At 35.5% G+C, this 24,642-nt stretch overlaps 1 protein-coding gene across 1 annotated transcript in view; it reads right to left on the bottom strand.

Moving 5' to 3' along the window:
• The window catches only part of gnav1 (guanine nucleotide binding protein (G protein) alpha v1), a 56,538-nt gene that overhangs the window by 8,125 nt on the left and 23,771 nt on the right, over positions 1-24,642 (bottom strand). The window contains 3 exon segments of the mRNA NM_001166014.1: positions 268-339; positions 3,076-3,205; positions 13,150-13,278. Coding sequence (NP_001159486.1) covers positions 268-339; positions 3,076-3,205; positions 13,150-13,278 — 331 coding nt within the window.

Here is a 24,642-nt window from a genome sequence, read left to right on the forward strand (position 1 = left end):
AAAAGTTTAAACACTTTATTGTTATTAACAAATGCTGCTTTCATACAAAATGTACATTAGACGTACATCCAGTCTTCTGCAAAAACCAAAAAGGCCACTTCATTTTAATCTGGAAAATAACTTTGGCATTATAGCTCATGTCGGTGTGCTTGTCTGCATCAAATGAAGAGTTTTTGAATTGTTTTGGCCTCATATGTTTAGCGTGGCCTCTTGAGTTAAATGGAGGAGATTGGAGGAGCTCTCACTGCTAATAGACTCGTCTCTTACCATGGAGGTGCCCCTGAAGAAGATGTTGTTGCAGATTGAAGAGAAGAGCTTGAGACTCTCCTGCAGGCGATTCTGAACAAGGCAAAAAAACACAAGCCGTCAGACTTCCCATCATGCTCTCTCCTGTGTTTAAAAAGATAAGGCCGGGTACAGTTGTGTGCTTATAGCAAGTCGAATAAATTTGGTTAACATTTTTTTTTATTGTTTATATTGATTTTGAATTGTAAAGATTGCACTATACACCACCTGACAACAGTCTTGTCGCCTATCCAAGTTTTAGGAACAACAAATAATAACTTGACTTCTAGTTGATCAATTGGTATCAGAAGTGGTTTACATGAAAGGCAAAGACTTCTAGATTACGCTTATTTTACCACAATAAAACATGATCATGCTTTGATTTTTAATTATTTAATTAGGACTTTGCTTAGACAAAAGTCTTGTCACTTAACAGATTTAATGTTCCGTATTGAATACAAAGTCATAATGCAGTGGAAAAAGAATTAATATAGTTTTTGACTTCCATTAGCTTGGAGGACTGCATCCATACATCTCTGCAATGACTCAAATCACTTATTAATAAAGTGATCTGGGATGGCAAATAAAGCGTTCTTTCAGGACTCCTAGAGTTCATCAAGATTCTTTGGATTCTTCTATAATGCCTCCTCATCCATCTTACCCCAGACATGCTCAATAATGTTCATGTCTAGTGACTGGGCTGGCCAATCCTGGAGCACCTTGAGTTTCTTTGCTTTCAGGAACCTTGATGTGAAGGCTGAAGTATGAGAAGAAGCGCTATCCTGCTGAAGAATTTACCCTCTCCTGTAGTTTGTAAAGTAATGGGCAGCACAACTGTCTTGATGATACCTCAGGCTGTTGATGTTGCCATCCACTCTGCAGATCTCTTGCATGCCCCATACTGAATGCAACCACAAACCATGATTTTTCCTTCACCAAACTTGACTGATTTCTGTGAGAATCTTGGGTCCATCCGGCTTCCAATAGGTCTTCTGCAGTGTATTTGATGATCGGGATGCAGTTCAACAGATGATTCATTGGATCATCCACCTTCTGCCACTTTCCCAAATTACCAACTAGAAGTCAAGTTATTATTTGCTGCTCTTACAACTGGGATCGACGACAAGACTTTTGTCAGGTAGTGTACAATACAAATAATTCATTTTATATTGTTATCTGTTTTAATTAAATTCTACTTTCAGTTTTGATGCTGATTTTTATTACTTCTAAGCATTTTTTAAAAATGTCAATACATTAACAAATTCTTTATGTGTATATATACACAGTGCTTAGCATAAACGAGTACACCCTATTTATAAAATTTATATTTTGATCAATTTCTCAGTGAATATAGGTAATATATTTTGGTGCATTTGAACGAAACAGATTTATTAAATAGATAGGTTCAACAAAATTATATATTTGTCACTGAACATCTTTGGAAATCTAAAAATAATACATTTATATACAAGCCAAATATTGCAAAAATACAATAAAATTACAAACTACGTTTTACTAAGTGTAAAACTACAAATCTAAAACTACAAAATTTTACAGATATTTTTGTTTCTCATGATTTTACTTTTATTTAATACCTTTTCCTAACATATGAACTTGTGTGTACTCATTTTTGGACGATTATCAAGAGTTTTTTTTTACTCGATTAGCTCTAGATTAAGCTTCTGTATTGACAAAACTAACATATAAAGAATATTGTACAGCTTCCTATTAAAAATATTAATACAAAGGATAGATTTGGGAGGGGAGAATATATATTATTTTAGAAAATCTGGGTTATTTCTTTCCAATTTCACATACAAAATAGTAATTTAGAGCTTATTTTATTTATTTTCCTTCGACTTAGTTCCTTTATTTATCAGGGGTCGCCACAGCGGAATGAACCACCAACCTATCTAGCATATGTTTTACGAAGCAGATGCCCTTCTAGCTGCAACCCATTACTTGGAAACATCCAAACACACTCATTCACACACATACACTTCGGCCAATTTAGTTTATTTAATTCACCTCTAACACATGTCTTTGGACTGTGAAAAAAACCAGAGCACCTGGAGGAAACCCATGTGAACATGGGAAGAAGATGCAAACTCCACATAGAAATTGACTTGAACCAGCGACTTTCTTGCTGTGAGGCAACAATGCTAACCACTGATCCACCGTGTCACCCCATTTAGAGCTTGTTTTAAAGAAAAATTCAATTGGTAACAATAAATAAAGTAACTCTTCTGAAGTTAAAACATTGCTATTATGTTCTCTAAAAAAAAGAAAAGAAATATATATATATATATATATATATATATATATATATATATATATATATATATATATACATATATATATATATACATATATATATACATACATACATACATACATACATACATACATACATACATACATACATACATACATATATATATTCTAATATAAAGGTATAAAAACATGGCAGATAATTTTTTGCTATTTATTACTTATTAGTAGTATTATACCAATAATAATAATAATAATAATAATAATAATAATAATAATAATAATAATAATAATAATAACTGTGGTCTCACAATGTTTTCCATATGTGTTTTTATACATATATTTAATTTAATTAATTTTAACATTATTATTTACTATTTTTTAGTGATGGCAGAACCATGGAATGTTGATGATATCAAAAACCTATTTGTATCATCTAAAACACAACACCCTTGACCTTTAAATAGCACTTTGGGCTCTTGAGGCCTTTTTTTCATGGACACAAAAGTGTTTCCTCACCATAGATGGATCCTCTACCAGCGTCATGTCGTATCCACTCAGAGAGACAACGAACAGCACAGACCTCACATACTCGAAACAGCTGATCCACTTCCTCCTCTCCGTCCGCTGACCGCCAACGTCATACATCCTTCAGACACAGAGACAAAACATCCTTAAAAACATTGATACGACAAAAAATGCACATGAAAGTCAATTCACCTTCGCAAAAACACGTCACATAATCAAACTACATTCAGAAACAGTCATTTCAGCATCACTTCATTCTGACTTTTAACAATAGCATATTAGCGATTGTTATGCTTATTTGTGGCTAATAAGCGACTAATAAGTGATTTGTACATGTGAAAAGCAGACCAATGTGCCTGAAAGAGCTTCTCAAATGAACAAACTGGTCCAAATGTCCACACCCTATGCTTTAGATACCAAGCTAAACAGAGTTAGCTTGTTACCTAATGGTTAACAAACAAAAAGTCAAAACATGAGATGACAAAACATCCCCAAATGCCTTGATAAGAAAAACACACATGATTTATCTTGAGAAACATCATGTATTCAAACCTTAATGAATTTCAAAATCACTTCATGGCGACTATCTCCAGCAGCATAGCATGTGTTATGGTGACATGAGGCTAATAAGCAAAATATACATGTGTACATGTGAAAAACAAACCACTATGCTTAAAAAGAGCTTCTCAAATGTTAAGCTGGTAAAAATGTCCACACACCATACTTTAGATAAAGAAGCTAGCTTGTTAGCTAATAACAGCTAAGACAAAACATCCCCAAATACCTTGTTACAACAAAAAGTGAAGTCAATTTATTTTGAGAAACATCATGTATCCATGTATAGTGGATTAAAAATCAATTCATGTTGACTTTTACCAACAGTCAGAGTAACATTTGTTATGCTAACATGTGGCTAACTAGCAATACTGTTTGTACATGTGAAAACAAATGAACAAACTCAGGTAAAACACCTCACATATAGTTTTACAAACCAAACTAAAAAGAGCGCTAGCTTGTTAGCTAGCAGTTAGCAAAGATGGCAAAAACATGCAATGTGACAAAACATCCTCAAACATCTAAAATGAGAAAAAAAAAAAAAAAAACACATGATAGTCAATTTAGCTTGAGAAAGACATCAGTGGGTTTCAACATCACCTTGTTTTTTAACCAACATTGTAGCATTTCTTATCCTAATAGGCTACTAAATGATGACTGCTAGTTAGCGACACACATTTGTACCTCTGAAAAACAGACTGACAGTCTCAAATAAGCTTTCTGAATGAACAAACAAATCCATTTTTATGCCAAGCTAACATATCTAGCTAAAAATTTAGCTTGTCATCACAGCTAGCAAAGACGCATCGAAACATGGGACATAACAAATCACCTTGATACAACAAAAACACATATCCAATCAGTTTCAATCAAGAAAAGCATCATGTAAACAAGCTACATTGGATTTCAACATCATTTTACGGTGGCTTTTACCAACAGTGTAGCATGCGTTAAGCTATGTGGCTAACTAGTGATACTTGTACATGTAAAAACAGGACAAATAGAGTAAATAGAGCTGCTAAAATAAACAAACTGGTCCATATTTCCTCACACTGTGTTTTATACCAAGCTTAAATGAGCTAGCATGTTAGCTAGGAGAAAACAACAATAAAAAAAGTTAAAATATGAGATGACAAAATGTCCTCAAATACCTCAATATGACAAAATATGACATTAAAATCTTGCATAAAAATTATGCAACCAAACTACAATAGATTTCAACATTACCTCATGGTGACTTTTCCCAACAGCCTAGCAGGATATTAGCATAACAAATGCTAACAAGTGGCACGTGTTTGTACATGCGAAAAACAGGCTGACAGGGATTCTCAAATGAACAAACTCAGCCAAAATTTCCTCACTCCGTGTTTTAGATCCCAAGCTAAAAAGAGTTAGCTTGTTAGCCAGCAGTTAACAAAGAGGCGTCAAAACAAAAGATTAGGTGTTTCATTAGGGGCCTCAGAAATTAGCCAAAAAGGCTTTATTCTCTATGTTTATTCTCAGACAGCGTTTCTGGTCTTCAGGCGATCGTGACATTTATTTTATATCTTCCACTTCATCCAGCAGCATCCTCTTCATGTTATTTGTTGGTAAGATTCATTCGCACGTCTCCGATAAAAAATATCAATGTGCACACTTCAAACGTGATGGAAAAAGAAATCCATATGTGCTTTATGAGACTCTAATAAATACAATGTCTCATAAAAATCAGTCAAATGAATTGCATCTAAATGAGTTGTCTTTTTTTTGTACAAGAAAACGCAGGTAAAAAGATGATGTTTTGCAGGGAATTAACCAAATCTTTAAATAAATCTTTAAATAAATATATGTGTGTGTGCGTGTGTATATGTATATGTATGTATATATATATATATATAAAATGTTGTGCTTATGTAAATATTCATTCATTTATTTTCTTGTCGGCTTAGTTCCTTTATTAATCCGGGGTCGTCACAGCGGAATGAACCGCCAACTTATCCAGCACATTTTTACACAGCAAATGCCCTTCCAGCCGCAACCAATTTCAGGGAAACATCACACACACACTCATACACTACGGACAATTTAGGTTACCCAATTCACCTGTACCGCATGTCTTTGGACTGTGGGGGAAACCGGAGCACCTGGAGGAAACCCATGTGAACGCAGGGAGAACATGCAAACTCCTCACAGAAACGCCAACTGAGCTGAGGATCGAACCAGCGACCTTCTTGCTGTGAGGCGACACCACTACCTACTACGCCACTGCGTCGCCCCCTTATGTAAATAATTTGCATATATTAATGAATAATGCATGAACAGAAAATTGCAAATATCCAGAAAACTACAAATAAAGCCATTTACAAACATTCATTCATATATTAAAAAATCAATTAAATGTATAAATTAATACACGCATTGGTTTAGAATTAAATAAATATAAACAAACCTAGATCAACACAAAACTACAAACATGGACATTAATACAATCATTAGTACAGAATTACTAGAAATAAATAAGCCTTAATACCACATTAATGCAAAAATAATACAGTACAAAATAAACACAAACATACTATATGAACAAAAAACCTTCCAAAATTGTGCAATAAATAAATAAATAGTAAAAAATACAAATCAATCCCATTGATGATACAATAATTCCCTGTTGTTTTCCCTCGTCATGTTATTTCCAGCAGCACAATGGTTTAATAATTAATAATGGCTTTGTTTCATTCTGGCCGATCTGCTGTGGCCACATAATGACAGCAGAAGCGCTTATCAACGTCATTAGTCTGTTAATTACAGATCAGAGGTCAGCAGTGACCCATGCACACCTGACATTTCATTACACTCGTTCAATACTCACAGACTTACCGATAGATATGGCGACATCACTTCCTGTCCAACACACCCATGACATCTCTATTGTTCCCACGCATCTCTGAATGCAGCTTAACACAGATTTGGACGTTTTGCAATTAATGCTATCACTGGAAGAAAATGATTTCTGAATCTGATTAAACACTGTTTTTAAATAAAAATGTTGCTCAATGAAATGTAATTAATAAATAGAAAATGCAAATTTTAATGCATAAATTAACATTTAAAAATAATTTAAAGTACAAACAAAATAAATGTTAATAAATAAGTAAATGATGTGTAGTTAAGTGCATATAAGGCAAATAAAGATGCATGTATATATTTGTAATATTTATATATACGTAAATATATCGCGACCCCAGATTAATCGGACTAAGCCGAAAAATATGAATGAATGAATGAATGAATATATATATATATATATATATATAAATATATATATATATATATATATATATATATATATATATATATATATATATATATATATGAGCAATATCACACTTGTAGCAGTGCAATATGGCTGTATATCGACAGCGGTGGAAAGCGTGCATTGGCTTGAGGTGGCAGACTGAGTGCCTTAGTTTCCCACCAGTCTCGATATACAGCCATATCACATGACTACGAGTGTGATAATGCATTTATACAACAGTTCGACAGCATTATCGTGTGTAAAAAAGAAAATCAAACACGGAGAGTTTAAAAAACCTTTTTGTAAGAGGAACTACTTTCTTCCGCCGCTTATTCACATCTGCAGCTGATGTGAAAACAGCAAAAACTGTTGGCAATTCACAAACATCACTTTAGAGCTAGTGCTTGAATGATTCTCTAGCGTAATGTCTAAAGTGATGACAAAACAGGTGATTTTGCTGATGTTTTGAGATTATAAGGCTGAACAGCATGAATTGCCATCAGACTACAGAGATTGCCTGTGTTTTTTTTTATTGCAATCGGTATATCACAACAATTAACCCCGAAAAAGCCAAAGTAAAGCAAACACAGCAGATTACTATGGTATAAATACAGCACTATATATAAAAGAGAGAGATTGGCTTAGAGTGTCACTTAATTGTTTTATAATGATTTGTGCAGCTGTAGTTTGAAATTTACGCTGAGATTTTCTCCCCTAAGCACTTATTATGTGGACTCTGTTGCCATCTTGTGGCGGATTGTCTGTCTTTGCTCTGCTCAGTATGACTGGCTGGCCGCTGAAGGGCTGAATCGTCGAAATTATAAATATTTAAAATAGGCACTATCCTTATAAATGAACTGCATAATTGAAATCTGAACAACTTCATTCTCACCTAAAAAAAGCCTCAAAAGTATGTTAAATGTTGTCCAACAGCTGCAATATTTGTCATAATGTAGTGAGTCTATTGATCTGCTGTCACTCTATGTGGGCGGAGTAAAACACAAGGGTGAAGAGGCTATACAAGTGCTGTTATTGCAGACTATCAGCCAATCAGATTCGAGAAGCAGACGGAACTGTTATATATATATATAAAATATAAATTAGGGGTGTCAAAATGAATTGTTTTTTCGGTGCACTGCTATGCAGATGCGGACAATTCGGTATCGGTTTACTAATAATCGTAACCGGTTATTGTGTACTGACGTCATTCATCTCATATGCTACTCCATTTAAGTACTCCATTTCTCTCTCTCTCATTCTCTCTCTCTCTCTCTCTCTCTCTCTCTCTCTCACACACACACAAACACACACACACACACACACACACACATACACACACAAACACACGCACACGTACACGCACTGTGGCCCATTTGACCTGCTGGCGTGACTTTTTCTCTACTCTCGGAGAAATTTGTTTATATTATTTGCTAAATGCTCGTGTTGTTTAAAGGTACATTTTATATATCTGACTGTATTAAATGACAAAATTGTACAACAAATAGTACATAAATTTATTCATACATTTTAATACAAAAATTGCTGCTGTGAAGAATACATAAAACTGTGTATGAAAAGCACCGTCAATGCACCGTGATGCACCGAGATATCGAATTGAATCGAATCGATGGCATGATAATTGTAACCGAACTGAACCATGAGACCAGGGAAGGTTTACAACTCTAATATAAACACAACTAAAGAAACAAGTCCATAAACAAATTTGTAAATAAAGAAATGTGTAATTAATTGTTTATTTTTCAAATGCATAAATCAAATATAAGTGAATAAACAAATGTGTAAATGCATAACATTTAATATGCCTAAATATGTTAATTGAAAAAGTTTGCATTTGAGAGCTGAGCTGAATCTCAGACGAACACACACAGACGTGAGAGTGTGAATGCCGTCGTCTGATAGAGATCTGTAGGTTTCGGCGAGGGATGCGAGTGAAGCGCAGCGATAAGAATGAGCAGTCAAGCATGAGGAAAACCCACAGTGAGACATTCAGATCTTCCTCATTTAGGAACCAAATGACTTTTGCATAAATAATTAACACTGTTGAGTTCAGTGGTTAGAAAGATTTTAAAGACAGGATAAAAATAGTTTCTTTTATATTAAGGCTTTCAATGCCATATGCTCAACTAGACAGAAGTAATATTTGAAGAAACAGTGACGACAGTGTTAAACCGATGTCCAAAACACTTGCAGTCAATCAGCAGTACAGGGTGTGTCTAGTAACTATAGCAGAGATTATAAAAAAATGTGCAGGTCTTGTCGAGTTTGTTTTAGTGCTTTTAAATATCGTATACCAGGGACATTAATTACAGTATATACAGTACACATTAATTACAGTATTCAATCATCTTCAGTAACATTAATGAATATACATTATGTTTATTCTTCGTTCTTGTTACTTACAATGCAATAAGCAAGGTATAGAGTACATCCAGGCGGCTTATCGGCAACCCAATGCAAAGCGGAGGGCTGTTATACAAAACTGAAGAGCTTTATTCTGTTACAACAACCACCAGGATGTACTTTATCCCATTTATTAAAGAACTACTTGCCACAAAACATAACAACAACATACACAACTTTGTTTTGAGCCATAATGGTTGATTAATTCTTTTATTAAAAGCAAAGCTGACAGAAATGAAAATGGCTGAATGGAGCATACGCTAACCTACATAATATTTAGTCACAAGGTGGCACCAAATAGTTAAAATCAGAGACATAAAAGTGTGTGGATATAAGTGTATTAATGTGAACATATTCACTGATGGTCAAAAAGATGTCAAAGTACCCAGATGATTGTTATAAAGTTTCAGCAGTTGTTATTTGGAAAAAACATACCTTGGAATGTTGTCACTGACCAATCAGAAACAAGTTATATTTAAATAAAGCGTTATAGCCCATTATTATAAATAATAATGCATTATAAGTAAATAATACCGCACCAGTAACACTTGTCTCGCATTTTATGAATCACCAAGGACTGTTATTTTCCACATGGAGAAATACTTTAGTAATTAATAAAAAATACTAGGTAAAGTACTTGAAATAGCCTGTTGTGGTAATTCAACAGTTGTAACAGTGACAAAACACTATAGTAATATAAAGAATTACCCAGTACTGTAGTTTTCTACACCTATTGGGTATATTATACTACAATACACCCCAGTTTACTATAGTAAAACAGTATTTATTACAGTTTATTAGTTTGCTCTATTTAAAACTACATTGTGCTGTTGCATTCATTAAGAAAAAGTTGTAAATACTATAATATATACAATATACGATACACTTTACTGTACACTCTCGAAAATAAAGGTAAGCGAGCTATCACTGGGTCGGTACCTTTTCAAAAGGTACAAATTTGTCCCTAAAAGCTACGCATTAAATACTCAAGGGTACATATTAGCACATTAAAAGTACAAAAGTGTTCCTCTTAAAAAATTTAGGTACTAATATATACATTTGAGGTACCAATATGCACCCTTTAAGTACAACCATGTACCTTCTGAAAAGGTACCACCCCAGTGACAGCTCGCATACCTTTATTTCTGAGAGTGTAGTTTGGTTCAAAACTATATATTTACTATAAATGAAATATCAATAGCAAAAAACGTCTGTAATGCTTTACTGAAGATGAAAAAAAGAAAAAAAATCGCCCACATCTTGGGTGGTTTAGGGACGAGTAAATAAACCACAAATCTACATTTCTGCATAAACTTTCCCTTAAAAAAAAAAAGAGAGAGAAAAGGTAAAGACGGCTCTAAACAGTTGTTGAAATGCCCACTTGGACAATTTATTAAGTCATCTTTGCTTTGATTTTTTGTGAAGTTGTTTATGTGCTTTTATTAAAAACTGTCACGGATGCTGTAGGAATTTAGATTTAGCATTATGCAAAGTACTGCAATATAGCTGTTATTGCAGAAGCCTTCAAGCAGAGCTCATAAATTAGCGATTCTCAGGACAGAAAGAGCACAAGAAGAAGCGAGCGACCGAGGATCTGAAAAGACAGTTGCTCTCCACCGAATGCCAAAACTCTGGTGTTTCCGAGGCTCATCACAGCGTCAAGCGAGTCTCATAGCTGTAAATGTCTCCATTAACATTCAAATGACTGACTAAAGCTGCCAAGCAGAAAATGACTCACATTCCCTATGAAACCTTTGGATTGTTTTATTGGTTGTCCAATGTTTGTGCAGAATTGAGCTTGAGAGGACAATGAATGCGCACTCAACTTTTTTAATCTCAACACTTTAAGGAACACGACTCGCTGTGACTGCGACCGTCTAAGCATAAATCTCAAATGTTTCCTTTAACTAAAGCAAAACCAGAAGCTTTGAATCAACAACAAAACATATTTAAGTAGTAAATCTTGAATATTTGTTCTATACATTACATTTATATGAGTAACTATTGAATTTTAAATGTCTACTATATTCATAATTGTAACTTATTTAGATTTAATTATTAGTAACTATATTATTTCTGATTTACCTATATATCTATGCATTTTTAACAGTTTTTAGCAATTAAACTATATATATATATATATATATATATATATATATATATATATATATATATATATATATATATATATATATATATCACATACACACACAACACAATTCATACAAACAATGATTTTTTTTATATTTATTTACTGCTGAATACATTTAAATGGCTATAAAACTTTAAATTCTGTACTTAGTAATGAATCTATATATTATATTTATAATAAAATGTAATGGACTAAATCTAAACAAATCTGAATAAAGAAGTATATTTGAAATAGAGTTAGTTTGAATTTATTTTAATTATTTAAAATATTTATTTTATAAAATAAAATTTATGTAAACACTTTGACATCTTAAAATAAAATAAAATTTCACAAAATAAAGCAATATTTATTTTAGTCAAATTGCCAAAAATAAAAAATATCTAACTTTATATCAACAAAACTAATACAAATTGCACAACAGCGTCACAGAATTGTAATATGAATATGAATATGTAATATGAAAACAAAAAATACATATGAACACAAAATCTAATTCAAAGCATGCACAAAAACTATTATAACTCATAAAACTTATTCATATTACAACATGTAAAACCTGCACCAAGCTCAGCTCAACAAAGTTGATTAGCATACATACATTCAAAGTGCTTTTTTCCCCACATATTGAGACTCAAGACAAGATGTCATAGTGAGAAAAAACTCGGACAAATTCAAAAAGTGTCTTGCATTAAACTCAAAGCTGAAAGTGTGCTGAACGCTGATAATGCCAGTTATGATATTGATGAATGGAGCAATGCTTCAGGAGCTGATCTTTCAACAAGATACCAGGACGACAAGCTCAATATCACCAAATCAAGAGATGACACGGAAAACCCCTGCACGTTTCCTAAATAGAAATTTCAGCGTATTTCTGGATAGTGTTAGACAAGCATCAGATGAAAATTAATTAACGAAAGGCTTTTGGGTTGATGATTCACGCAACTAAAAGTTATACTGAGAGCTGTTCATAAAGTGTACGACTATCGGTTCTATGACATCTAACAGCAATTGCGATAAAGTGGCCAAGGCATTATTTTAGGGATGCACCGAATTTTCAACCACGAAAAATCATCTGTCAAAAACAATATTTTCAGTTTTCGTCAAAAAGTGAAAAACGGACAAAAATATGAGCCGAAAAAAGACACAACAATGCTTGTAAACCTGTTTACGATCAATAAAATATGTTGTTGAAAAAAATGTGGCAAACAAATAAATTGCTTAATTTGTTTTATCGTTCATGCTTTTTATATGACTTTAAAAAGTTAGTTTTGCTTTTTTTTTTAAAGCTACCATCAGACAAACATCAAACGACAATTGTAAAATACAAAGCTACTTTTTAAAGTATACTAATATACTTGATTATTTACACAACTGAAAGTGATAGTGAGAGATGCTTACAAACTCTATCAGTATTTGTAAAACAAAAAATTGTGTTGCATTAGTCAACAAAATCAACAACAGCAGGAAAATACCAATATTTACATCTATTTAGACATCTGAACATTAAAGAAAGACAAAGGATGTTTAATCTATTGCATGTTTTGGGATTCGTAGAATTGATCATTTGTTTTTATTGAAAGACTTTGAAAGACTTTTTTGTCTTTTGTTTTATGATGTTTTGAAACAACAATAATGGCAAACTCATAATAAAGACGATGTTTACCTGAAGACCAGGTGTTTGACTTTGAACTGAGTCTCAATCACTCCTGTGGTTCTCAGTCGCACTCTCAAAACATCCGTCTCTGTCGGCATGTAATCGTCAGCGATGATCCTGCCCATGTTCTCGAAAAAACTGGAGAGAAAAAGAGAAAATCTTACTACAAATTAGCATATAAAATAAAAACAAAAAATTAACGACACATTTCCAAGTCCAATCTGGCATCCATTTTCCACAGAAATGTAGGTTTATCTTAGCCGGAAATTCTGATATTCATTTTTTCCCACATTTGATGGCCGATAACCGATAAATAACCGATATATGCAAATTTAGAATTGTAATATTGCTCATTTATCAATTATAAGGCATGACATGACAATATATTATAGAGAAAAAATGAGACTAAAATCTAAATAACATTTTAAAAAGTAAATTTATATGCTAGCTTCTGATTGGATCATGAACATTCCATGTGTGCTATGATTGTCATTTAAATGCAAAACTAAAGTAATTCAAGCAGGTTTTGACTGCATTACAGTTCCATATACCCTGAAATATTTCAGTTACTTCATAGCTACAACAGTCAAAAAAAAAAAAAAACAAAGAAAAAAGGTTTGGATGAGATGTATTAAGCCCAGAGATGCCCAAACTAGGGCCGGCGGGTTAAAGTTGGCCCATGGTAACCTTTGATTTGGCCTACCATCCAGTCTGAGAAGAGACTGATAGGAGGGTTGGGGGCGAATGCCTTCAACTGACATCGTCATTTCTATAACATTGCTTTTTTAGATTGTTTTTTAGAAATGTTTCAATTAAATGTTGTAAATTAGTCAGATTACTTAATAAATACAGAAAATGCTGTCAATCTATGAACAGAGAACAATGCCGAAGACATCAGCTAGACATCAAATCAAGGCAAAAAAGGTGCAGCTTGACTCGTGTATTCGGCATTGAACTCCATTCTGTTATAAACTGGATTGTTTTTGTTTTTACTGTTATATATTTATTATTAAAATACTGCATTAGTTAATACAAAGCAATGATTTATAGTTATTTTTAAATATATTAATTACCCATGGCAACTTTAATGTAATGCAGTTTGGCATATTTACCTTCGGCCCACAGTCCTCAAGTTTGCTTTTTGGCCCTTCATAAGAAAAAGTTTGGGCACCCCTGATTAAGCTGAATGAAAATGAATGAATGAGATGCGTAAGAACTAGTCCTACACACAGGAGCTGTTTGTGGACAAAACAAACAGACAAATGTCTTGAAAATCTGAGCTGTGTTTGGGTTTGTCCATATTTGACCCAACACTGGGTTTCACCAACCCATTTTTATCAACATCAATATAAAAATGGTGAAAGCGTTAGGTTAAATGTGCATAAGCAATTCAACATCTAACGCATATAAAAAATGAAGGTTAAATCTCTAATATCGGATGACAACCGATATGCTACCGATATCATGCATTTCCCAAAAGTGCAGTTTACTTTAGTATAAACATGACAAAATGGAGACATTACTCCATTGAAATATTAGATATTACCCTGCCTTTCAGCTACTCCTGGCTTGACAACAACAGGTTCATATCAAGGAGCAACTTCATATCCAGCAAACTGTCAATAAATAAAAAGCATCTTCAGCTCCTATAATCGGGTGTCTGTGGTAAAAGCCGCTGTCCTTAAGGGCCGTATCAAATTGTCTAGGTAAGCGGATTTACCTCTGACTGCAGTGGTGATAACACAGGCCCGAGGGAAACACGCGCCGTATAATAATTACTGCTATGAATATAAATACAACATGATACAGTATAAGCAAATCTGTGGGGGTTTTCTATACGTGGATGTGCTCAAGAGAGGGATTATCCAGGAGCGCGCGCTACACAGTGACATTCACACCTCACAGGAGGTCACAAACACCCTGGAGAGAGAATTAGACAAACGCATTTAAACAGTTTTGAAGCATAAACCTCAGATAAGTGTGCCACAGTTTTTGATTAAGAGTGTCTGAGGGCACATTTTTTTGGTCTAAGACCATTTTATTATTCTGTTCATGTGAACTCAAAACCAGGTTGTGCTACATGCCAGTATGTCAGAGTAGATGATTTAGCAGCGCTAGCTTGATTTTGAACACTGAAATATACACACTGTTGCAGCAAAGACTGCTATAGTAGACATTAGTATATTCAATTCAATTTATCTTTATTTCTATAGCGCTTTTACAATGTTCATAGTGTCAAAGCAGCTTACAGAAGAGTAGTCTAGTAGATTGAAACGGTGCCAGTCCAGTTTTCAGAGTTGAGGTTTAGTTTAGTTCAGTTCAGTGTGGTTTAATTTTTACTGCTGGAAGTCCAAACACTAAAGAGCAAATCCATCAATGAGCAGCTCCACAAGTCCAAACCAAGCAAGCCGGTGGTGACGGTTGCGAGGAACAAACTTCACCAATTGAAGAAAGTGAAGGAAAAAATCCTTGAGAGAAACCAGGCTCAGTTAAGCACGACCATTTCTTCTCTGGCCAAACTTCTTGTGCAGAGCTGCAGTCTAGGCGCCGGAGGCTGGAGAACACTAGATGCTCGTCGTGGAGAACTGCAGGTTTTGAGTAGGTCACCGGCGGGTGTTCAGGCTGGCCCACGGGATCAATGCAATGAATTGTTAGTATATCAAATTTTAATAACTGTAGCATACTACTTAGCATTGCAGCTTTAATGTAGTTAGCAGTTTTATCAGAAGAGTTTAAACACAGAGATAAGCTAGCATATACCATAAACTTTAGTTTTGAAAGATAAACTGTGCTAAAACAGTTTTAAGAGAATCTTGATCTTGAAGTTTAAGTTAGCTACTGTTTAACTGTTCCTTTGTATATCTTATTTTTGACTATGGTCCTGCTATCTTTAGCCTAAATTTGTTATTTTATTGTTTAATAAAGTAATTTTTATGAATTTTGTATGAAAACAACAACAACAACAACAACAACAACATACATTATAGTGTTAAAAAAATGCTAGCCAATAAAATAACCATATTTTAACGACAGTAAAATGTTATTGACAGCGAGCGAGTCTAGAGGCGTCACTTTACCAATGTTGCCATGACAGCACAGTAGCACTATTGCAAGCAGCAAAAAGAAGCACGCTACATAGAAATGTACTGTTGGGACGTTATTTTAGCAGACTATGCTTTTCAGGTGAGCATGTATAGTCGTTGCATAGATAAGTATTTGTTTACATAATACTGAATATCCACAGGGCGTAATACTGAGCTTGCACAAACTAGTTAAAGGTATGCTGTGTTGCTCTTGCATTTTAGTCAGTACGGCCAAAGTCTGTTTAAGGTAAGTCATTTCACTCGGCGGCCATATTTAAAACACCGCTTAAACAGTATGCTCGGGCATTATGTTTGAAAAACGTCAAATTCCCCAAAATTGCTTGCCAAGCTTAAAATTTAATTTCATATTAGGAATCACCAATCAAATAAAAAAAAAACTGCTTATTTACTTTAATTTCTAAACATATGAATCGCACTAAATCTACAGAAACTCAGGTCTGGTCTGAGCCCCTCCCTCTCGTCAGTCTATATCGATCGACGATTGGCTTCTGTACTAGAGGGTGGGGCTTGATTCACCATATTGACCGTTACACTTTTCCCTATTCAAAACAATACACGTCTTGTGTATTCTATAGTGTTTGGTACAGCAACACTTGTGTGGCACAAGCAATTGAAATGAATAGGCTTTATATCGCTGCGCTTTCCGCATCCAGTGTGAAAGCAGTTTCACTCCCCTGCTGAAAAATCTATCTTAAACCAACCTAGTATGGTAGGCTGGTTTTAGCTGGTCAACTGACCTGGTTTTAGAGGGGTTTTGGCCACTTCCAGGCTGGTTTCCAGCCATTTACAGCCTGGTTTTAGCTGGACAGGCTGGGAGATGACCAGCTAAAACCAGCTTGATCAGCCAAGTCAGGCTGGGAGCCCAGCCAAAACCAGCTATGTCCAGCTATGTCCAGCTTACACCAGGATGGTCAAGCTGGATTTAGATGGTTTTAGCTGGTCAGTTTCCAGTCTGATCAACTAAGACCAGGCTGGAAATAGCTGAAAACCAGCCTAGAAGTGGCCAAACCCCCTCTAAAACCAGACAACCATCCTAGGCTGGTTTAAGCTGGATCTTTCAGCAGGGTCTGTGCAGTGATGACAACTGGAGTGAGAGTGGAGTGAGAAACCTTTTTTTGTCTGTCTGTCTGTCTGTCTGTCTGTCCATCTATGGCTGAAAAACAAAAACGCCTGATAATTTTCAGTAGCTAAAAAGTTGGTTCATTCCCAATTTAAAATGTGCCTATCAGTTAATTTTATTTTCAGTACTTCTGGTCATTCCAGTCACCTGTGTTTGTTTTCAAATTTGAACTTATTTTAAATGTGTTATAACAATTTCAGTTAACAACAACAACTGTTGAGCAATATATTTGTTGCTGCCACATTAAACACACTTGTACAAGCCCTGTTGCTGTTTTAGTGACAGATAAACAGACTCACAAACACAATATCTTACTCCGTCTCAGTGCCAGAGCGATTCCTTGGCATTCCAGCTCAGTCAGATCTTGTAAACCCCCTGGGCGTCACGACAGGCGATGAACACACGACTTCAGACACCTCAGCAGAGACGCTGAGCGTATGAGTGCGAGGTGTGTTTCTAGAAGCGTGTCTGGGTGCATATGACAGACATGTCGTTACGTGCATCGGGATGCAACTTCCACTCGTTGCTGGCCTTCAATTCCCAGCAGGACCCAAAGGCCCTGTCGCAGTGAATCTGTCTAACTTTCTATAACACTCCTTAGGGAAAGGCGAGGGCTAACTTTACCAGCTTCAGACACCAGATATAGTCTCAAGATAAAAAGCTGCTAAAAGCAGTTTCTATTGGCTATTAGCTGGTCCAATATTCTCATTATCTGGTCTACATATTTGGTCAGCTGCATTTATATGTGCAGTGTGTGTATAATTATATGTGTAGTTTACCAGAAATGTTCCTTGCACTCAAGCAGTTCTGAACTTTCCCAATTTCTTTCTTCTGTTGAACACAAAACACGCTGCTGAAGAATATTGGAGCCAATGACTTTTATAGTAGTTTACTATGAAAGTCAATGGCTAATTTTTCCAACATTTTTCAAAATATCATCTTTTGTGTTTAACAGAAGAAAGCAACTCAATTAGGCATCTCAAATATCATTCTGAAGGTCTTAATCATAAGTATGTCTTCACAATGATTTAATGTTTTTCAGAATGAAATTTAGCTTAAGATTGGTAACTTTTTGTTACTAGGTTGTAAAGATGCTAACTACTTAAAAACAACAATTGGCTTAAATAACAAAAGCTAGCAAGCTAAAGTTTTAAAGTAGCTTAAACTGCATGGCCAATGTCATACTAGCGAAAAAAAGATTTGAAAAAGTTTGTCAACTAAAACTGTGGACGTTTTTCAGCTAGCAACAAGGTTTTTGCTTTAAAAATCGTAATTGACTTCTGTCAGCTTTGTTTTGTTTTTAGCTTACAATATGACAAATCATTTTCAAATAAGCATAAGTTAAAATGACAAGTAGCTTAGAGCCAATAAGCTAAGAGTGTCTTTTTAGTATTTTTTTTTACATGTTACCTTTTTAAAGTGACTATGTTACTGTTTTCTAACAGAATTTTACTTGAGATTGGTTACTTCTTGCTACTAGGTTGTTGAGTGCTAACTACTTAAAAATAATTAGCTTAAACAACAAAAGCTAGCAAGTATAAGTTAAGTAGCATAAACAGCATGACCAAAGTTAGTAAACTAAAACTCTGGATGTTCTTGTAGCAGCTACTGACAATGTATTTTTGCTTTAGAAACTTAACTTGACTTGCGTTAGTTTTGTTTTGCTAGTAGCTAACAAATGGCTAACAATTTTCAAATAAGCATAGGATAAAATGACATTCAGCTTAGAGCTAATTAACTAATTAATTAAGATTGTCTTTTTAGAAAAAGATTTTTTGACATTTAGCTTTAGATTGGTTACTAATTTTGTAACTAGGTTGTTGAGTGCTAACTACTTAAAAAAGAATTAGCTTAAATAACAAAAGCTAGCAAGCTAAAGTTTCAAAGTACCCTAAACCGCATGGCCAATGTCATACTAGCGAAAATAAAGATTTGATAAAGTTAGTCAACTAAAACTGCGGACTTTTTGTAGCTGGTTACTGAAAATGTTTTTGCTTTAAAAAAAACATGACTAACATTAGCTTTGTTTTGTTAGTAGCTTAGAGCTATATAGCCTTTTATAGTCATGTTTTCTAACAAAATGTAGCTAGCTAGCTAGCTATATTTTCATAGTAGCTTGTAAAGTCATTCACTGCATCCAAAATCGCATACTTCCATACAATATAGTACGCTATAATTAATATGTGAGCGGAGTAGTATGTCCGTATTTATAGAATTTGAAAATCAGTATGAGAGAAATACCCAAATGACCTACTACTTCTGGTGAGATTCTGGAGTGCGCATCTCATGCACACTGCGCTATCCCATGATGCCCCGCAAGAGAATTCATGAATAGGAGTGATGCGACGCAACTGATGCAGGTTGGTCACGTGACCATGACAAAATGGTGGATGCAGTACCTCCGAATTCCATTCATACTTTTCACATTCATACTGTATAGATATAATGTACTTTTCTAACAGCCGACTAGTACATTTAAACTCAAATGCAGTACCTACCGAGTAGTAGGCGGTTTCGGATGCAGCTGTTAACTGTATTTTCAAAAGATAAGGAGCTTATAGCTATAGCAAGCTAAATCTTGCTGAGAAAATCTCCCAAAACTGTTGCTAGTTAGGTTAGGTTTTCACTCAAATTTATTTTAAGTCAGCTAATATTTTTTGTTCAAAGGTCAAACATGAATCACAATCTCTTGTGACTTTGCGAAAAAGAAAAAAGTCATTTTTAGCTGATCTATTCCTTTTCTAAGCCGGTTCATACTCCAGCAGCACGACATTTCCAAGTATTTTTAGCGTTTGAAAACCTCTTCTGGTGTTTCGCAGGTATACTTTAACTCTCGAATTGATTTGACACCACTTTGACCTCTCACCGAACATCCCTTCCATCTTCTCCCCGAAGTATCTCGCCAGCTCACTCCATCTCTGATCCATTTTTTCCACACAATTGAATTTTGTGAAATGACAGTCCGGGTTTTGGGGTCGTGGTTTTTTGCTGGAGGATTCAGAATAGCGAGGGAAAGCAAATGAGAATAGATGAAAGGTAAAGTGGAAAGATGGATGCAGGAGGTGAGGAGATCGGAGCCGGTCCGGCGAAGACGATGGAAATGCCCTCTGATCAATGTGACCTTTAGCAAGAGACTATGTGTGTTTGTGATGGAGTCCTGCAGGTCTGACATGACAGCTGAGAAGGAAAGGCTTTTAAACCTGGAGAGCGAGAGAGATACGCTAGGATGGAGACACAGAGGAACTGCATTTAAGTGTATTGAACCAGCTCCACACTATATTTGATAAAGTCATTAGCCTCCTTTTTTGGTACAAATGAGCATCATTTTTATGCAAATAAGGCTCGTTGTAAAATAAAAGCTAAATTTTTAACATTTCCAAGCACAATTATGTTGCCGTTACGTGTTCAGTGTGTGTGTGTCCGTTTTTAACTCTCTTTAAACCGTAACTCAAAACAGTGTCATGGTAATAATTTAGTTGCTCTCAGGTGACAAGCGTGTTATTGACTCTGTATTATTGACAAAGTGTCTGGAGGGGCTTCTTGGCCCCAAGGGGCAATGGGGGGCAGGAGTACCTGTCAATCAAATTCTCTCTCGCATGACACACACACCAAATCGCAAACACACACACACATACAATCCCAAATCAGAATACGCTAGGACAATATGGAAGTGATTTTTAAATTTACTTTGACTTGTAGTTTATTGCAGACAATACAATAAACATTTTTTATGTGTCCCTCATAATTTTATTTAAAAAAAAACATGTATTCTAATTTTTATTGTTGCAACACATTTAAAAAAAAAAAGTTGTAACAGTGAAGCATTTACCACATTGTACTGTTGCCATTTCTTTTCACAACACTTTAAAGACATTTAGGGACTAAAGACACCAAGTGATGAAGTGTTTCCGGTGTAGTTTTGTCCCATTCTTCCTGCAAACAAGTCTTAGGGTGGCCAACAGTACGGGGTCTTTGTTATCATATTTTGTGCTTCAAAATGCACCACACATTCTCTATTGGAAACAGGTCGGGACTGCAGGCAGGCCAGTCAAGTACCTGAAACCTCTTCCTCCGCAGCCACAACTTTGTATTGTGTGCAGACTGTGGTTTTGCATTGTCTTGTTGAAATATGTATAGGTGTCCCTGGAAAACACATCAGCATATTGTGCTCCAAAATCTCTTAGTACTTTTCAGCGGTAAAGGTGCCATATAAATGCAAGTTACCTTTGGCAAGGGCACTAGCATGGTTTCGGCTACATTCATTCTTCTGTGGCAGGGCGCCACATCAAAATTCATCCTACCACGGCTACATAACAGCTTCTTATTCAAAATATTCAATCGTTTTTTTAAATAGCGGGTTAAAATCGCACCGAAAACGTATGAAAAGGTAAGTGAATAATAACAGCGCAAACTTCTGTGACAGTAGTAGTGCTGTGCGTTGTTTAACCCTTTAAGGTGACGTGCTGACTGACTGACTGACAGGTGCGTGATGCGTGAGGCTAGCAAACACGGCCTAGCTTTCAGTTATGATGAACACAGTTTCCATAAATAAAGATAAAGGTCTGTGGCTCTGCATATAATGACTTTATCTTGCTGGAGTTTATAGCCGTTTCACTTTACTTCATGATGCATTAATGCCGCGGTCCGCTCCGCTAGTCTATCGTAGAGATTTATAAATATTCCTAGCAAATCTATTAAATGTTGGCGATATACTCGGTACATAAATGCACTAAATCACACTTCAGCCGCGTTTATTTGAGGGCGCGCAAAAAAAATCTGCACTTGAGCAGCGTATATTTTAGGCCGCACAAGAGGTTTTGTGCACAAACAGAGGAAATCAGCGCTCAAGCAGAGATTGACATGCTTGTAGGCTATTACATGAATGCGATCTCGACTGAATACTGCGCCCACGACATTTGTCAATGAAATAACGCAACATGTAGTGGCAGATCTGTGTAAAATGCCCAACAGAGTCTGCCGCCACAGCTGGAAAAAAATCCTAGATGAAACACTGACAAGCAAAACACCATATCATGACAGAGCCTGGCCTTTAGACTTGTTGCTGGTAACAGTCTGAATAATCCTTTTCTTCCTTGGTCTAGAGCAGTGGTCACCAAACTTGTTCCTGGAGGGCCGGTGCCCTACAGATTTTAGCTCCAACCCTAATCAAACACACCTGAACAAGCTAAGATAAGGTCTTACTAGATATACTTGAAACACCCAGGCAGGTGTGTTGAAGCAAGTTGAAGCTAAACTCTGCAGGGACACCGGCCCTCCAGGACCGAGATTGATGACCCCTGGTCTAGAGCATACAGTGTCTATTTCTCCAAAAAAAACGTAGATGGCACCTCTGGACACTGTTAACATAGGGCTTCTTTTTGGCACATTACATATTTAACTGGCATTTATGGATGTAACCATATATTGTGGTACTTGAAAGTTTGCCGAAGTAGTCCTGACCCCATAGTGGTGATATCGCTTTCTAGATGAATGATAATTTTTGATGCAGCACCACCTGAGGGATCCTTGCGTCCTTGTCCCTTATGCACTGAAATTCCTCCAGATTCCTTGAATCTTTTAATTATGTTAGGCACTGTTGAAGGTGAAATATACAAATGTCTTCCTATCTTTCCTCGATGAACATTGTTCTCGTGTATTTGTTGGCAAACTGGCGATCCTCAGCAATCTTTGCTACTAAAGGACTAAACCTTACTTCGATGCTTTTGTAGCAAATTATTAATACAATCACGTTTCAAATCACATCATTATTTAACAAATTTACTTGACTGCTAACCCTAAATTGCTTCTGTCTCAAATTGCTTCTGTCTTACTTTTTTGGAATGTGTTGCAGGTCTGAATGACAGAAAAGGATGTATATTTACGAATAAAATGAAGTTGCCCAGACAAAACATGAAATATATTATGCTAATATTGTCTGCAATGAAATACAAGTTAAAGTAAATTTGAAAATCACTTTATTTTTATTTGCGTTTTTCATGCTGTCCTAACTTTTTCTGATTTGAGCTCGTTTAATAAACAGATATTAGTATGCCAACCACTTCTAATAATGATAACATCAATGATAATATTACATAAAAAATTGACACTAGTAGACTATGGCTACATCCACAAATAAAAAAATATATAAAAACGTTACATTTAAAAATCAATACATGATTTTGAATAATTTATTTGGGACAAATTTTCAAAGTACAGCTCAGTAATGTGTGGGAATAGTGGCAGATCAAGGCTGTGTGTTTTAGTGTGTGGGTTCTGATGTCAAACGCATTCGGTACGGACAACTTCAATGGTTTACAGCACCTCACATCTCACTCGCCTCCGTCTCCTCATTCTTTTTAACCTTTTCTAGGTGTCCCGCATGCTAATCAAAAAGACAAGCCATCATGTCAAGCCTCCATTGTATGACGTCCCAGCATCCATTGCAGGATATATATATATCAACTGGCACAAGGTGCAGGCTTTGAGGTTTGACTGGTTTCTAATTGCCATTTATGAGTTACCACACACACACACACACACACCTCGCTGCAGCATTTGAGGTTCATTCGCTGTGGCACAAACCACACGTCTGCGACACGGGTGACCCTCTCGGCTTCATTTAAATAATCAGCCTCCCGGTGTTTTAGTTTGCCACCGCGCACACACGCGTAATTGCACAATTCACTGTTTGAATATCCCACTAATCAGCCATTATTCACAGTGGGAGTGTCGGACCGAGTCACAGATCAGCAGCCATTACGGCTCAAAAGTGGCACATCAGTTCTATTACACCCACATGGAGCCCACGGAAACTGGAAGTGTTTGGAAACCAGAGCGAGAGCTCTAGGAAATCAATAAATCTGAGAATAATGATAAATTTTAGGATTTATTAAGCTTCAACTTCAAGCATTTTACCCTGACATTTTCTAAATGTGTGTATTTTTCCATTATAACACTGTTATTTTATTAAAAACGCAAAACACAAAAGAGTATTTTAAGCTGGAATGGCTGTAACGGTCAAATTGACCACATGCGCTGCCTTTTTCAGTGTCTTTGAATAGCAGCTTTCTGTTAACAAAGCATGTGTTGCGCCCCAATTCGCATACTTGTACTACGTTCTACAAGTATGTACTTTTTGTGAGGGAAATGTACATCCTTTTGAGTGTGTTAACAGAAGAGTATGCAAACTTCAGGAAAACACTACTTCCTCATTAACGGACCATTATGTTTCTTAGTTACGTCCCCTGTCAATCATCTCAACACATCATCCAAATTTCT

This window comes from Danio rerio, chromosome 22, assembly GCF_052040795.2.
Source record: "Danio rerio strain M-AB ecotype USA chromosome 22, GRCz13ab, whole genome shotgun sequence".
NCBI lineage: Eukaryota > Metazoa > Chordata > Actinopteri > Cypriniformes > Danionidae > Danio > Danio rerio.